Raw genomic sequence first — 10,191 nt, forward strand, 5'->3', positions numbered from 1 at the left:
CCACATCTCTCCGAGATTTTCTGACCATCAAATCACGATCAGAAAATTACTTCATTGATCCTCCTTTGCAACATCTTCATATGGCTGTCACCTGTTTGGAATGTTTGGTGAAGGATTCCTCAGAAGATTTTTTTAACATTAGTATTCCAAGGTATGCTATTGCTGAATGGCCACATCATATTATTTTAGGATTACAAGAACAAGAACGAATTTGGGATGAAGCTATCGTGGACAAACTGGTATTGCATCTTGAAAATTTTGTTACATTGCAGGGAGAAAAATGGTATAATACCTTACAAGCTATGCATGAGGATGCAGAGGAGATACCAGGATGGGTAGATGCAGTGAAGTTGTGTCAGGTAAGTCATAACAATTTATTTAATTACTTACCATCAATATTTGAAATAAGGCAAGAAGAACATCAACAGCTGCAAAGACATTATTCAGAATATTACAAGATATCCTTGATTTTTATATTGTAAGAACAATTGACCTAAATGCACATATTCATTCATCAAACACCTATGACAGGAAGTAAGTAAAAGGAGTGTTAGAGGAGACCCCTCGTGACCTCATTGTTTACGCGTACGTTTTGTTTGTGCTTTTCGGACCGCATTTCTCCTTTTCTTTCATCCATACTTTTGCCTCCGTTATTTACCAGTCTTTACTCAAGCCACCGTTTTTCGTATATATAAACCCGAACTTTATTTCCTCTCACCTCAGTCGTCATCACATCGTGTCTGACTCTGAGGTGAGATCATTTCTACTTACATTTACTTATCTGAGACTTACGCTACCTTCTACTATAGTTCCGTACGTCTACAGGTAGCTACCCAATACAGTCGTCATCACATCGTGTCTGACTCTGAGTTCCGTACGTCTACAAAAGAACATAATGCAATACTTTAAAATTGACTTTCAGGGCTGATAGGAGGTATGTGGTAGAAAGCTGCATGGAAAAGCCTCACATTGTAATATCTGTCTTGACTGGAAGAGAGTAAGTTTGAAAATAATTATTACTTGCTATTACTGATAAGAAGTTCAGAAAGTAAGAAGTGGACCAATATTACTTTGAATCAAAGTTTATTGTATTTACAGGATGTGAGTGCTAAAAGGCCTATAAACAATATAGATGTTCTCATTATTCTATCAATTTCTTGTAGTTTGTGAGAAGATGCACTAAACTACTGAATAACATGTCATATTCACATTTCATTGCTGTTAGAAAGTAAGTTGAAATGTTTATTTCAGATAGTTTGGTACCTAATACTTATTTTTTATATACAACAAGATGGTATGTTATATTGCATGTTCAGCATGTGTAGAGTCACATTTTAGGTCTTTATCAGTGGGTAAGTAAAGACAACTTACAGAAAGTAAGTCAATACTTATTTGCTGTCTACATTGAGTTTTCTCTACAGGTGAGTTGCCCTGCTTTTCACTGTCAATCATTTGGTGACCCATTCTCTGAGCTTTCATCATATGTAAGTTTCCCTGCTTCTCACTGTACTCTTCTTGTGGCCCATTATCTTCATTTGGTTTCTTAGGCTGTGGGTTGCTCTGCTTTTGACTGTACTCTTCTTGTAGCCCATGATCTTCATTTGGTTTCTTAGCCTGTGAGTTGCCCTACTTTTCACTGTACTCTTCTTGTGGCCCATTATCTTTCATTTGGTTTCTTAGGTTGGGAGTTGCCCTGCTTTTCCTACTCTTCTTGTGGCCCATTATCTTTTTTCTTTCATTTCGTTTCTTAGCTTGTGAGTTGCCTGGCTTTTCATTGTACTCATCTTGTGGCCCATTATCTTCATTTGGTTTCTTAGAATGTGAGTTGCTCTACTTTTGACTGTACTCTTCTTGTGGCCTATTATCTTCATTTGGTTTCTTAGCCTGTAAGTTGCTCTGCTTTTGACTGTACTCTTCTTGTGGCCCATTATCTTCATTTGGTTTCTTAGGCTGTGAGTTGCCATGCTTTTTGTACTCTTCTTGTGGCCCATTATCTTTCATTTGGTTTCTTAGGTTGGGAGTTGCCCTGCTTTTCCTTACTCTTCTTGTGGCCCCATTATCTTTCATTTGGTTTCTTAGATTGTGAGTTGCCCTGGCTTTTTGTACTCATCTTGTGGCCCATTATCTTCATTTGGTTTCTTAGCCTGTGAGTTGCTCTGCTTTTCACTGTACTCTTCTTGTGGCCCATTATCTTCATTTGGTTTCTTAGCCTGTGAGTTGCCCTGCTTTTCACTGTACTCTTCTTGTGGCCCATTATCTTCATTTGGTTTCTTAGGATGTAAGTTGCCTGCTTTTCACTGTACTCTTGTTGTGGCCCATTATCTTCATTTGGTTTCTTAGCTTGTGAGTTGCCCTGCTTTTCACTGTACTCTTCTTGTGGCCCATTATCTTCATTTGGTTTCTTAGCATGTGAGTTGCCCTGCTTTTCACTGTACTCTTCTTGTGGCCCATTATCTTCATTTGGTTTCTTAGGAGGTAAGTTGCCCTGCTTTTCACTGTACTCTTCTTGTGGCCCATTATCTTCATTTGGTTTCTTAGAGGGTGAGTTGCCCTGCTTTTCACTGTACTCTTCTTGTGGCCCATTATCTTCATTTGGTTTCTTAGAGGGTGAGTTGCCCTGCTTTTCACTGTACTCTTCTTGTGGCCCATTATCTTCATTTGGTTTCTTAGAAGGTAAGTTGCCCTGCTTTTCACTGTACTCTTCTTGTGGCCCATTATCTTTCATTTGGTTTCTTAGCGTGTGAGTTGCCTGCTTTTCATTGTACTCTTCTTGTGGCCCATTATCTTCATTTGGTTTCTTAGGTTGTGAGTTGCCCTGCTTTTCACTGTACTCTTCTTGTGGCCCATTATCTTCATTTGGTTTCTTAGCTTGTGAGTTGCCCTGCTTTTCACTGTACTCTTCTTGTGGCCCATTATCTTCATTTGGTTTCTTAGGATGTAAGTTGCCCTGCTTTTCACTGTACTCTTCTTGTGACCCATTATCTTCATTTGGTTTCTTAGCTTGTGAGTTGCCCTGCTTTTCACTGTACTCTTCTTGTGGCCCATTATCTTCATTTGGTTTCTTAGGTTGTGAGTTGCCTGCTTTTCACTGTACTCTTCTTGTGACCCATTATCTTTCATTTGGTTTCTTAGCTTGTGAGTTGCCTGGCTTTTCATTGTACTCTTCTTGTGGCCCATTATCTTCATTTGGTTTCTTAGCTTGTGAGTTGCCCTGCTTTTCACTGTACTCTTCTTGTGGCCCATTATCTTCATTTGGTTTCTTAGCTGTGAGTTGCCCTGCTTTTCACTGTACTCTTCTTGTGGCCCATTATCTTTCATTTGGTTTCTTAGAGATGTGAGTTGCCCTGCTTTTCACTGTACTCTTCTTGTGGCCCATTATCTTCATTTGGTTTCTTAGCTTGTGAGTTGCCCTGCTTTTCATTGTACTCTTCTTGTGGCCCATTATCTTTCATTTGGTTTCTTAGCTTGTGAGTTGCCTGGCTTTTCACTGTACTCTTCTTGTGGCCCATTATCTTCATTTGGTTTCTTAGCTTGTGAGTTGCCTGGCTTTTCACTGTACTCTTCTTGTGGCCCATTATCTTCATTTGGTTTCTTAGCTTGTGAGTTGCCCTGCTTTTCACTGTACTCTTCTTGTGGCCCATTATCTTCATTTGGTTTCTTAGGATGTGAGTTGCCCTGCTTTTCACTGTACTCTTCTTGTGGCCCATTATCTTCATTTGGTTTCTTAGCTTGTGAGTTGCCCTGCTTTTCACTGTACTCTTCTTGTGGCCCATTATCTTCATTTGGTTTCTTAGAATGTGAGTTGCCCTGCTTTTCACTGTACTCTTCTTGTGGCCCATTATCTTTCATTTGGTTTCTTAGAGTGTGAGTTGCCTGCTTTTCACTGTACTCTTCTTGTGGCCCATTATCTTCATTTGGTTTCTTAGGTTGTGAGTTGCTCTGCTTTTCACTGTACTCTTCTTGTGGCCCATTATCTTCATTTGGTTTCTTAGCATGTGAGTTGCCCTGCTTTTCACTGTACTCTTCTTGTGGCCCATTATCTTCATTTGGTTTCTTAGAGTTGTGAGTTGCCCTGCTTTTCACTGTACTCTTCTTGTGGCCCATTATCTTCATTTGGTTTCTTAGAGAGTGAGTTGCCTGGCTTTTCACTGTACTCTTGTTGTGGCCCATTATCTTCATTTGGTTTCTTAGAATGTGAGTTGCCCTGGCTTTTCACTGTACTCTTCTTGTGGCCCATTATCTTCATTTGGTTTCTTAGGATGTAAGTTGCCCTGCTTTTCACTGTACTCTTCTTGTGGCCCATTATCTTTCATTTGGTTTCTTAGAGGGTGAGTTGCCCTGCTTTTCACTGTACTCTTCTTGTTGCCCATTATCTTTCATTTGGTTTCTTAGATTGTGAGTTGCCCTGCTTTTCACTGTACTCTTCTTGTGGCCCATTATCTTCATTTGGTTTCTTAGCCTGTGAGTTGCCCTGCTTTTCACTGTATTCTTCTTGTGCCCATTATCTTCATTTGGTTTCTTAGCTTGTGAGTTGCCCTGCTTTTCACTGTACTCTTCTTGTGATCCATTATCTTTATTTGGTTTCTTAGCCTGTGAGTTGCCCTGCCTTTCACTGTATTCTTCTTGTTGCCCATTATCTTCATTTGGTTTCTTAGCTTGTGAGTTGCCCTGCTTTTCACTGTACTCTTCTTGTGACCCATTATCTTCATTTGGTTTCTTAGCCTGTGCGTTTCCCTGCTTTACACTGTACTCTTCTTGTGGCCCATTATCTTCATTTGTTTTTTTAGACAGTGAGTTGCCCAGCTTTTTGCTGTACTCTTCTTGTAGCTCATTATTATCATTTGGTTTCTTAGGATGTGAGTTGCCCATTTTTTCACTATACACACTTTTCCAATTATTCTCTGGCTTTGCTTTTCTTAGGAAGTAAGTCATCCATTTTTTTATCAGCCTACTGTAGGGTATCATTCTTAATTGTTATCCTGTTTTAGAAAGTATGCCACCCAGATTTTCATTGGCCACCCTTTTGGTGGATTGTATCTTTCCTTTTACAGCTTGTAAGTTTTATGTTGTAAACCTCCATATTATTACTAATACTCACTTAATTTTGTTACCAGCTTATTATCCGCTTATTCACTGATTTTTTGAACAGGTTTGTTGACCCCTCATTCTTATACATGCCTTTAAGTAACCCATTTTTTCCCCTTCACCTTCCCAGGTGGTATGGTCTTCATACATTTTTAATTCAATACCCTCAGTGTGTAACTTTTTGTCCCAGATTGTGCGTTCCATTTACATTTTACACTGAACTGCACTTACTTTTTATAGCTTGTGCGTCACCAACTTTCTTACCCACCAACACTAATTCCTCCATTTCAGCAAGTATGTATTCTCATTTTCCTTCCATTTCTTCATTCTAACATTTATTCATATAAACAGTGGGTTAGTCAACTTTCATATTAGCAATTCAGTTCTATAAACTTTTACTCATATTCTCTAGAGGGTATGTTTTGTCAATCCTCAACTGCCTTGAGTTAAAATAATGTGCCATAGAATTATCAGAAACAGATCTGAGATAAAGCAAGGCATTTAGTATCGAAATCCTGACGTGCATGAGGATTGACATTGCCATTGTTGCCCATCTTGATGAAGCTAGTAGATGTTACATATGCTTGGTACAGGAACTAGTATGAGATTGTAAGGGAGTGTTGAACATGGTCCTGGTATTCATGAAGAAGGGATATGGCAATAGAAGTAATTGGTTCTTGTTCAAGTGAAATGACCCCATTATGGTTCTGTCTAATGCCCTTGAAGGCCATAAATGTGCTTATAAGGTTTTGTTAGAGTTCGCTTGTCGACTCGCGCGTTGGTGTATTCCCTTGAATATAAATCTGTTAGTTACCGTAATTGAATAATGACTTACGTGTTAGATCTAGCGTGCAATGAGTATACGAGAGGTTGAGTGCGTAGTAATATTCCTAGGTCACGTGTATCTGGACTTGGCGCGTTCTACTATGAACGCGCAGAGTTTGATTTGACGAAGTACGCCGTTAATCAGAATCATTGGTACTCAGACCTTAACGGTTTTGATTAGAGCAATTGATAGCTCGAAGCCTTATCAAATACCACTAGTACGGCTGACTTAGTCTTGAATCAAGATCTTAGTTCACACAGTGTTTTTAGGGATAAAAGTTAGAATGAATTCCTTGCCTCAACTTACAAGCGAACTATATACCTTAGCTACTGATTCTAGATTCCTATGGAACAACTGAGAACCTTCCACCATGTTTGGGTTCCGTTGTCAGTTCTTGAACTGGTGGTAACTATTGTATTCGTACTTGTTTCTGTTTGGTCACTCCGCGTTTGCCAAACAGTATCATACAGTCGCGTCGTGTGCCACAATACAAATGAAGACATATGTGATTTGGGTATACTATCACTACGTTTAGTGAATGCGAGACTAGATATTAAAGAATACAATTGTAGTAACCTAATTTGAGTAAGAGGGAACAGTAAGCACAGTGAGCAGGGAACAGTAAGTAGAAAGGGTACAGATGGTACTATAACAGGTTTGAAATGGTGTTGAAAGCCTGTGATGAATCATAGTGGTAAGGTCAAGTGGAGTGTACAAAATAGTTAGTTTTGTAATATTTGTTGCCCATTTTGGGAGCTACATAAGGCCAGTTCTTCAATGTTTCAATGACCACAAGAATTGAGCAACTCATAGATGTGGAACACTTTCTAGCATAAGTGTCCTTCAGGAAGTGGGACAGCCATAGTGAGTCTGACGGATATGTGGACAAAGGTGTGTTGACCCTTGTAGTGGTTGCAAGTGATAGCTAGATGTGTGGGATTGTAGAACATGACAGTTCACGGTACTCATATCCTGATCTCCATGGACAGTTCGGATGGAGATTGCTCTAGTGCTGTTCATGGTCTCCTAAGTTCCACAAGTCTTCTGAGAGCTTGATGTAGCCGTTAGTAGGGCTAGGTATCAAATGATACAGAGTAGATGGTGGTAAAGAAGATATATTCACCTCATGGTATACATGAGGTGTAAGTGCAATGCTTATGTAATGAAAAGTAATCAAGCTATAAGTAAATGCAAACACAAATGTAGGAACAAGAGTTGAATCTCAGGGAGTGGGAAGTCTCAGTGCAAAGAGCAGTGGAAGCTTACCAAACTGTCATGCCCCACTTTCCACTTTCCGTTTATTCCAATCATTGTTCGGGGAATGTGATGTCGTCAAGGTGTCTCTTGTGCCACATGATTTGTAGTCCTGCCTGTGAAATCCCTTCCATAACATCTAGTGTTCATAGGTCTGGTTCAGTCTGTTTTTTTGCCCCGAAAACAGGCAACCACGGACCGTAACCAGTCTAGGACTGACCCAGATATTGAGGGAACCGAACTGGACCACCTAGGACCAGTCTTTTGCAGTCCATGGACTGTGTTCAAACTGATTCAGACCGGTTTTTTTGCGTAAAATTTGTCATACCAATATAAACCATTTGTATCTCAATTATTATTACTCTAAAACATAAACTGGTTATATATCATAGTAAAACATATAAATACCCATCATTCCACCAATTATTAAGAAGTGTAATGAAGGTTTGACATAGCTATGACTGAAACCAAATTACATCTCCTAAAGACTCAGGCAAAATGTAATGTGGCAACTGTAAATTATTTGATGCATACCATATATTGATAGATAATGAGTATATTTTCATACTTAAAATGTCAATATCGAAAAATTGAATCAAGCAAAATGATGAAAGTTTGAGTGAGTTAGAATTAAAGTCATTCTGGTACAAGTTGCACAAACAAGTATTTGTGCCAAAATGGATTTGGTTATATCTTTCTCAGTTCTTAACCGTTTTTGATGAACCAAAAACCCAATTAAAGGTAATAAACATGGTTACAAGGCTATGTAACGCACGTGACCATTTAACTGGTTGCAACTGATTTAAACTGGTGTTTGAACGGTTTTAAAAGATTTTTTAAATGAGGCAACTGGCAACCAGACCAACCCCAAATTTGGGCAACTGCAACCAAAAAAAAGACCAGACCATGGTCGGGTTCAGTTCGGTCCACCGGTTTTTTTCGGTCCTATGGACCAGACCTTTAAACACTAATAACATCTGTGAAGTCGAGGTCTTTACACTCCCTGGTATATTCCATATGGAATATTTTTATATGAGTCCCCAGCTATTTTTTTATTCCATAGCCACTATGGATTCCATATGATTCCATATAGAATATGGATGGAATGATGGATTCCATGGAATATTCCTGGTGGATTCCATTTGGATTCCAAACAATTTACTAGGCTCAGTCCATAAACTATTCCAGGTGGATTCCATCCGGATTCCAGCCATAGATTGACTTTCATGAATTTGTCAAAAATAGTGTGAACATCAAGAATTGAACCCTCAATCACATCAACAATAGCAGCACTCAAGCCAACTGAGCCACGGAGGCATTATTATATGCCAAATACTGTCATGTGACCATTACCGGGTCACTTTAGCTTAAATTGCAGATTGCACGCCTCCCTCTCATTGGGAGCACATAAAATTTTGCGAATGAGTAGGAGGAAACATATACATATTGTATCTGTAAGTTTTATTTTGGAGGGATACTTTTTGGTAGTGTTAAAATGCCTTGACCCCTTTGCTCTGAATTGGTCAGCCCCCATAAGCCAACTGTAAAATATTCTTAGACACCCCACATTCTCCTTATATGATTTAAAATTTTGTGTGGCCCAAAAATTGATATGTGGTATGGAAAACATAGGGTATGTGGGGAAGCAAGAACCGATGGAAGTTGCAGTTAGATCTAAGAAAAGTGAAAACGAAGATGTACGTGTGGTCATCGAGAGCTAGTAAATATCATGTAAATCCCGTGAACTTCCAGTCTGCCGGGAGTACGAGATAAGGATGCTTCCCGAGTTCAGCAGCACTTGGACGCTCCTCAGGATTTCTAAGAATATCTGCATCAGCAATTCTCACCATAAAAATCCGACGGAGAAACAGTACGTACATCGCAAAACATTTTCGTCTAAAGTCATCTGCAAGCTCCGATAGGATGAGATCTTTGGGTATTGGCGGCGGGAGTTTGGCTTGATACAACTGTAAAGTATTAGTCACGAGATACAAGCACGAGAGGCAGAACATACTTTAAACAATACAGCTACCATTTCTTCTCCCATCCAGGGCCGCATACCGGCCCACATCTCCAACACAACACAGCCAACACTCCAGATATCAGTCTTGAAATCATACCCCTTCTTCTGGGGGCTGATGACCTCTGGAGCCATCCAAAATACCGTTCCCTGCATAGGCGTAAACGCCTCCCCGTGAAGATCGTCTGTTTGCTTTGATATTCCGAAGCTAGATATCTTGCATTTTCCTGACATTTCGACGAGGATATTGTGTGCTTTCAGATTCTAGAATTGGTTATTAACAAGATAGTACGACGATTAGAACAAGAAATGTACTCGGTGGAGGATCCCCTTTGAATGTAGATATTCCAGGCCACTCAAGATTTGGGCCGTGAATGACTTGGTGACGGATTCAGCAAACTTGCCATGTTTGTCTAAACATTTTCCAATAGAACCGCCAGGGACGTATTCGAGGAAGCTGTAAATTTTCTGAGTGGTAACTCGTAGATCATGTCGTGATAACTTACATGTTCAAGTTTGCGGGTGTCTCCTCGAAGCCAAGGTATTGTACAATGTTCGGATGGTCAAGATTCTTCAAAGTTTCGATTTCAAGCTCTAACGCTTGAACCACCGCCACCTGGCGGAGGTCGTTTTTGTCGCTGGGAGTTTGCGGACGTTCTACTTGTTTCACTGCAAACATCTCCCCTGTCGATGAATTCAGCGCAATGTAAACGCGACCGTGTGTACCCCTCCCAATCAGTTCTCCTTTGATCCACTTTAAGGTAGCTATAACCGACGTCAGAGATGATACCAAACGAGCATAACGTCATGTTACTCACTAGGAGACGACCCAGGCGGAGGCGAACTGGACGTACTCTTAGCAAACTCTGTTGTCATTTCTTCCATTTTAAGACCCCAGAGCTTACTACTCCTCCTGCGAGGCATATTGTTTGTATACGACGTTGCGTCCGCCTTGGGAGTACGATCAATGCGTTTCTTGTGTTCCTCGGTGACAATGCGAATCGAC

General features: G+C 40.1%; 2 protein-coding genes across 2 annotated transcripts; one reads left to right on the plus strand and one right to left on the minus strand.

The window, feature by feature from the left end:
- Positions 1–302: 302 nt before the first annotated feature.
- LACBIDRAFT_325918 (uncharacterized protein) lies at positions 303–6,091 on the plus strand (the record flags this gene model as incomplete). Its single annotated transcript, XM_001879571.1, has 70 exons — positions 303–359; positions 532–534; positions 662–751; positions 826–874; positions 946–997; positions 1,041–1,101; positions 1,164–1,166; positions 1,226–1,228; positions 1,252–1,294; positions 1,339–1,352; positions 1,374–1,376; positions 1,422–1,484; positions 1,614–1,616; positions 1,752–1,754; positions 1,818–1,820; positions 1,884–1,886; positions 1,950–1,952; positions 2,080–2,082; positions 2,144–2,146; positions 2,210–2,212; positions 2,276–2,278; positions 2,341–2,343; positions 2,407–2,409; positions 2,473–2,475; positions 2,539–2,541; positions 2,605–2,607; positions 2,671–2,673; positions 2,738–2,740; positions 2,803–2,805; positions 2,869–2,871; positions 2,935–2,937; positions 3,001–3,003; positions 3,067–3,069; positions 3,133–3,135; positions 3,199–3,201; positions 3,265–3,266; positions 3,331–3,334; positions 3,398–3,400; positions 3,465–3,467; positions 3,531–3,533; positions 3,597–3,599; positions 3,663–3,665; positions 3,729–3,731; positions 3,795–3,797; positions 3,862–3,864; positions 3,927–3,929; positions 3,993–3,995; positions 4,126–4,128; positions 4,192–4,194; positions 4,259–4,261; positions 4,326–4,328; positions 4,393–4,395; positions 4,459–4,461; positions 4,524–4,526; positions 4,590–4,592; positions 4,656–4,658; positions 4,722–4,724; positions 4,788–4,790; positions 4,828–4,856; positions 4,921–4,923; positions 4,989–5,054; positions 5,150–5,184; positions 5,276–5,278; positions 5,326–5,379; positions 5,437–5,439; positions 5,498–5,500; positions 5,679–5,694; positions 5,842–5,890; positions 5,934–5,959; positions 5,980–6,091. 70 exons carry the CDS (start codon positions 303–305, stop codon positions 6,089–6,091), a joined length of 978 nt encoding a protein of 325 aa, XP_001879606.1.
- Positions 6,092–8,758: 2,667 nt separating this feature from the next.
- LACBIDRAFT_184457 (uncharacterized protein) lies at positions 8,759–9,948 on the minus strand. Its single transcript, XM_001879822.1, has 5 exons — positions 9,692–9,948; positions 9,501–9,642; positions 9,180–9,449; positions 9,044–9,132; positions 8,759–8,983 (listed from the first exon to the last, which is right to left on the minus strand). The coding sequence occupies exons 1-5, from the start codon at positions 9,862–9,864 to the stop codon at positions 8,893–8,895; spliced, it is 765 nt and encodes a 254-aa protein (XP_001879857.1). The 5' UTR covers positions 9,865–9,948; the 3' UTR covers positions 8,759–8,892.
- Positions 9,949–10,191: the final 243 nt, after the last annotated feature.

This window comes from Laccaria bicolor, genomic scaffold (genome assembly GCF_000143565.1).
Source record: "Laccaria bicolor S238N-H82 LACBIscaffold_9 genomic scaffold, whole genome shotgun sequence".
Taxonomy (NCBI): domain Eukaryota; kingdom Fungi; phylum Basidiomycota; class Agaricomycetes; order Agaricales; family Hydnangiaceae; genus Laccaria; species Laccaria bicolor.